This window comes from Capsicum annuum, chromosome 4 (assembly GCF_002878395.1).
Source record: "Capsicum annuum cultivar UCD-10X-F1 chromosome 4, UCD10Xv1.1, whole genome shotgun sequence".
NCBI lineage: Eukaryota > Viridiplantae > Streptophyta > Magnoliopsida > Solanales > Solanaceae > Capsicum > Capsicum annuum.
The window spans coordinates 24,292,567-24,298,822 of NC_061114.1; the positions used below are offsets into that span (position 1 = coordinate 24,292,567).

General features: G+C 35.1%; 1 protein-coding gene across 14 annotated transcripts in view; it reads right to left on the reverse strand.

Moving 5' to 3' along the window:
• Window positions 1-1,622: 1,622 nt before the first annotated feature.
• LOC107855913 (transcription factor BEE 2) overlaps window positions 1,623-6,256 on the reverse strand; it is a 14,311-nt gene continuing 9,677 nt past the window's right edge. For 9 of the 14 annotated variants that reach the window (XR_007054850.1, XR_007054843.1, XR_007054849.1 and 6 more), the window contains one exon: window positions 3,858-4,154. Coding sequence is in view for 4 of the 14 variants with exons in the window: in XM_047411762.1 (XP_047267718.1) it covers window positions 1,966-2,073; window positions 3,966-4,154; window positions 4,733-4,897 (462 nt within the window). In the remaining 10 variants the exon portion in view is untranslated. The other 5 variants (XM_047411763.1, XM_047411762.1, XM_016700922.2 and 2 more) reach the window with 5 other exon arrangements.

Consider the following 6,256-nt stretch of genomic DNA (forward strand, 5'->3'; position numbering starts at 1 on the left):
AAGGAATTCTGTTGACCGAGGGGAAGGTGTTAGGCACCCCTTGATCCCGTGGCTCGACCACGGTCGTTTGGTGGAGCGTATTGGATAATTTGACATTATAAAATGTATAAACCACATAAACACACAAGACAAGCAAACAAACAAATCAAACAAAATTCAAAAAAACCAAAGTAATGTCCAGTCTGAATTATACAATCCAAAAATAGAAAAAATACAAAAATAGAAATCCTATTTAGACTAATCCAAAACTATGCTCCAATGCTTTACCCAATGCCTCGGGCCTTCATCACGAACCTCTTTTGTGTACATAATACACCGGGGCATTCCCCGGATAAATTAATACAAATCTCTCGAGGCATTCCTCGGCCAAATGAATACATTTTCAATGCGAGAAAATCACACTATTCAACAAAATTTCAAACATTCCACAACTTTCAACCAAAAGCCACGAATTCTGAATATTTGCCTACCCAACCTATGTTTGCCTAAACCAAACAACGTATCATGATACTACCAAGTTCAATTAATGTCCATTTCAAGTTAAACAACCAATGAAATCAAACTAATCAAAATTCACCAATTATGTCAAGTCTTCAATTCTCATCCCCAAACTTATGCATGACGGTTTAAACACAAGAACAATTATTCACCCATATCATTATCAATTTCAGGCTTACGATTACTTATTTAGATGAAAACAACACCAATCCAACAAAATGTCCAATCAACCACACACTACCACAACATCCACGCACTAATTACCATAATAAAGAAATCAAAGGGTAAGGATTAGCAATGGACCTTCAAAGAAGATGATTTCGTGATAGTAATGAGTTAAAAGAAATCCGCACTCGAAGTACCGAATAAAACCTCAACGACAAACCAACTCAATACAAAAACCCAAATCATAATCGAACGCCGATGAGCTACCAACTAGATGTCGTCCAGAAATCAAGAAGAATGAGAGGATCTATGAAATTTTAGGATAGATCAGGCCGAGACAGTAAAATTGACGTCGATTCTGATGAAATCTCACTGAAATTCGAAGAGCAACGATCGAAAAAGGAAGGGAAAACAAATTTTGGCAAGCTAAGTCATCGGAACAGTGACCAACAAACTGAAATCTCACTCTCTCTATCTCTCTCTCGTCTCTATGTGTGTGTCTCCTTCCAGGAAAAATTTTTCCAGTCCCTATCTCTCCTTTTCTTTATCGTGAGGTCAGTGTGTGTATGTGGTGGTTTTTATATGGTCGTCCCCCTCTGAGAGTGTGCAAATTGTGTATATCTATTATTCTTGATGGAAAAATGGAATATATGTGTATGAAGTTTCCTGGAAGTTCCCTGTGGCCCCTCCCTATTTTTTTCATCATTTTTATTTTATCTTGTGTGTATACATTGTATCTATCCCCTTCCTGGTCCTTTCTTTTTGGACAAGAAAAAAAAGAGGGGGGTGTAACGTGGGGTAGGGTTATGTAGGGGTAGGAAGGTGGTTTATTTTGATTGGGTATGTTGTTAGGATAAGATAAATTAGTTAGAGGTATTTTTTTTTGTCATTTTATGTAGGGTATAATTACATGGATGAGGGTACACGATAGGATGAGGTACAAATGGGTAAAAATTATATCGAGGAGGGACGAAATTAGGTCTCTACAGTTATAATCCAATGTGGGGCATTTTTCTCAACAGCCACTTTTTTAATTATGTTTCAAACACAGCATAGGATCAAAGAAATTACCGGAACAATTGAAGAATCAGGAAAAGCTTCTGGGAATGACATCAAATAATTTTCTCTACTTTGTTGTAACATTTGTGAAACACCAATACTGTTTCCTTATTGCTGTTGTACAAGGGTGTGTTGTAAACAAGATGGATTAGGAAACTCCTTGGCAAATAAGTTATCTGTGTTCAGAGTGGAAGCAGCAAGTTTGTTGGAAAGGAACTCAACTTGTTTCTGAAGAGATTGAACCTAATTGATGATTTCATCAAGCGTTCCTACTTTGCCGATCACTTTGTTGCAACCCGGGACTAAATCTTGTAAACATTTCATTTTTTTGCTTATTTTCTCCCTTCTTGCCTACAAAAACTGATTGATAAAACTTATCCACTTAATTCTTATCAATAAATCAACATGTTGCATTCTGAATTAGCTAAGGTTGGCATATAAATTCGCTCATAGTCATCGTTACAGCAAATTACAGTTTGGTAGATGAAGCATCTTGTGTTTGCTCAGGGTCCCGGGAAGGATCTCACCCAAATGGAATGTAATATAGGTAATCTACCTATACACAAGCATCCATGGCTACAAAATTGATTGATAAAACTTAATCAATTCCGATCAAAATAAATAATTCAACATGTTTCATTCAAGACTAGCTCGGGTAGGTGATACAAAATTACCTATACCCATCGCTGCAATAGGTTAAATACACTAAAAAAGCATTGCTCGGTGGATGAATCATCTCATACTCACCTAGTGTCTAGAGAAGGCCTCCTTACCTGAAAGATACATAATGTTGATAGCTTACTTGATGCAAGCATCAATAGCTGATTTCACAGCTCGAACTCGTGACCTAATACATAGAGATACTTTTACTGTTGTTTCAAGGTTCCTTCTACAACAACTTAAAACATAAATCCACCGGAAGCCACAGCTACAACAACATAACATACACTAAAGAAGGCAACTCGACAGATGAAGCATCTCACGTTCATCCCAAGATTATGGAATGATCACACCTCAAAGTGGAGTAATATAGACCGTCTATTCTAAGCAAGTACCAGAGGCTAATTTGAAGATTCAAACTTGTGATTTGCGGTAATTTTACCGTTGGCTCCACTTCTACAACAGATTAATATACATTGATGGTGTAAATATTATTTTTCGGGTACACAAAATCTGTATTTTTACAACACTACTTAAACACAAGTTCAAGAATAAATCACGAACACTTATGAAGTTGTCCAACACCTTCAACACAAGATCAAATGATCTTTCAAAGTAGTGTATTTTTAGTTTCTTAAAGAAAAATAGATTAAGCAGAAAAAGTCAAGTTCTCCAAATTCACGGAGTATCCTTAAGGAAATAATTTTCCTCAAGTGTCCGAGGTTTCGGAATTTTTCTCCGAGGATAAAATGGCTTCACAACCAGAATGTAGCGGTACCTCACACTTTCTGGTTTTCTTCAAACTCACTCAACGGGAGATGATCACACAAAGTTTTTCGAAGCAAGAGAATATTTTTCTTATGCAAACATTTTTCATACTAAATCTGTGGAAAAAATATAGGTTTATATAACCATAAAGTGTCCCTTCCAAAAGGTGGCAATGGTTCATCCGAAAAGATGTATTCTTTGAAAGAGTCATGTCTGTTCATTTAAAACAATGTATATTTTTTCTGAACAGACACAACTATCCAAATAGTCACTCATTTTCCAAAACAATATGTCTTTTCCTCAAAGGTTGTGTTGGAGTCCCACATCGGTGGGTTAAAGGGCCCTTGGTCTCCTTATATGGTTTTGGGCAATCCTCCCCTCATGAGCTAGCTTTTGAGGTTGAGTTAGGCCCAAGGTCTATTTCTTTATCATGGTATCAGAACCTAATTCATTTGTTTTCGATGTTGGGCCCCCCATCTTATATTGTCCATGCTCCACCGATGTGTTGGAGTTCCACATCGGTGGGTTAGGTCTCCTGGTCTCCTTATATAGTCTTGGTCAATCCTCCCTCATGAGCTAGCTTTTGAGGTTGAGTTAGGCCCAAGGTCCATTTCTTTATCAGGTTGTGTTCCTCCATTTTCCATTCACACCAATTGAACCCAATAGTAAAAAGATAAAGACATTATTGTAGTAAGAGACTTGGTTGAGTTAGGCCCAAAGTCATTTCTTTATCAGATTGTGTCCTCCATTTTCCATCCACACCAATTGAACCCAACAGTAAAAAGATAAAGACATTATTGTAGTAAGAGACTTACTCTCTCTGCTAAGCCGTGACTATCAATAACTTGGCCACGGTGTGCCCTAACATGAATATAATTAGTTTTTTTAGCCTCTAAATTTCCCTTTGAACTCTTCCCTTTTTCGCTTTTCATTGTCATCTTTGACTTCACTTCCCCTGCTTCTCCTTTACGTTTTTTAGCTTTACATTCATCTTCCTCGTAAAACTGCAAAATAAACTTATCAATGTTTAGATTCAACTGAATTATACTCAAAGAACAATTAGCAGCATCGGGAATCAGGACTCTAATTGCTAAGGCAGAAAGACGTGTTATAGAAAAATATGACTGTAAATGTGTTGTTGGTAGCAAAAAATACTTAGTGGAACAATTAGAAGACACTCAAACTTCACTTTAGTTGGCAAGTAATTTTCTAACTTTGAAAGTGCACATCTAGATGTTTCAATTTGGTCTCAACTGATAACTAAACTCTCCAAATAGTTTCCATTATGTCTTATGAACATCTGATGCCGATGTGACACATAAAGTTAAAGGTGTCTACTTTATAAATTAAAGTCAGTTAAGGTCAAGTTAAAATGTATGTATATATTATGCCTTCAAAAAATGTAGACACTACTAAAAACATGAATTCACAATAAACAAATTCTATAGCTAAACAACAAAATTGATATCCTATTAAGCAACAAATTATCTAATTAAAATTGTATAAGCTACAAGCAATTTAGCCAAGAAGTTTGTAGCCAATTTCTATTTTCTTTTACAGTGAGAAAGCAACATTTCCAAACCTCTGATTTTCTCTTCTTGCTCAGCGTTCGTGTGATGGATGAATTTGAGAGTTTAGAGAAAGAATTAATGGCTAAATCAAAGCCAACCAAATTCCTCTGTTCTCTTCCAAAATCCATTTGTGTGTCAATACTCATTGGAAAATTCTGAAATTGACTAAATTCCATTGTATGTTCACTTATCAAATTGTTGAATTGAATAAGATTTTGACTTGGCAAAGAATTAGAAAGTTACTGTTGGCATTGGTAAAAACGTTCAAAAATGGCTGTCTTTCAAGAATGCTCATTTCCTTAATGTGATTCTATAGGGAAATGGTATTTTTTTCAGTGGGAACTTTTGTATTGTATGAGTGGAAATATGAGTTTATGGTACCGTGCTTATCAGTGAAAGTTGAAAAGATTGAGGGGAGATTTATATAGATCAATTATAAGTTGTTTGGATAGAGATAAAGGCAAAAGTGGCTTCAGAATTAAAAGTTAGGACCGTCTTAATTATAAAAAGTGCAAGTAGTTTTTTGAAAAAATCTAGGTAAAAATTATTTGGTCGTTATGAAATATAAAATAAGAATAATAAGAATAAATAAAGAGAAGGGGAGATGCTTCTTTATTTCTCTTGGGGATGAGAGATCATAAGATTGAAGATACAATGAACAAAATCCCTCTATTAGGGGAAATACTCCTAGTTTCTCTCTAAAAGATAGATATTTCATATCTTAATAGATATCAGATAGATCTTATTAATATTCTTGATAGGCGTTCACTATAATATAAATACATTCATAACACTCCCCTTGAATGTCTAATTGATAGATAATGTGCCTCGTTAAAACCTTACTAGAAAAAATTTAGTGGGAAAAAAATCTAGTGAAAGAAAAAGAGTACACATCTCTAACAATACGCATTTCGGCTGCCTCATTAAAAACCTTACAAAAAAATTCAATGGGACAAAACCTCGTAAGTAAAAATAGTACAACACATATTAACTCCCCCTAATGAGAACATCCTTGAACCTTTGCATACCGATCTTGTGCACCATCTTTTTAAAAGTTGCAGTTGGAAGAGACTTGGTGAATAAATCAGTCATATTGTCACTTGAACGAATCTATTGCCCGTTAATATCACCATTCCTTTTGTAGCTCATGTGTATAGAAAAGCTTTGGCAAAATGGGTTTCGTTATATCTTCTTTTATGCATCCTTCCTTAAGTTGTGTTATCCATGTTGCATTATCTTCATATAAAATCATTGGTACTTTGTTATATTTTAAACCATATTTTTCTCAAATGAGATATATCATGGACCTCAACCACACACATTCTCGGCTTGCTTCATGAATAGTTATTATCTCATCATGATTCGATGAAGTGGCTAGATATACGACAAAAAAGTATAATTGCGGAGGTTTATTTGCGGAAGTTATTTTAATCCTTGCAAAATTATATTAAATGTGGGGGTTAAAAATATGCTACTAAAAATTATTAATTTGCAGGGGTTTAAACCCCCACTATAAATTACGAGAGTTTTAAACC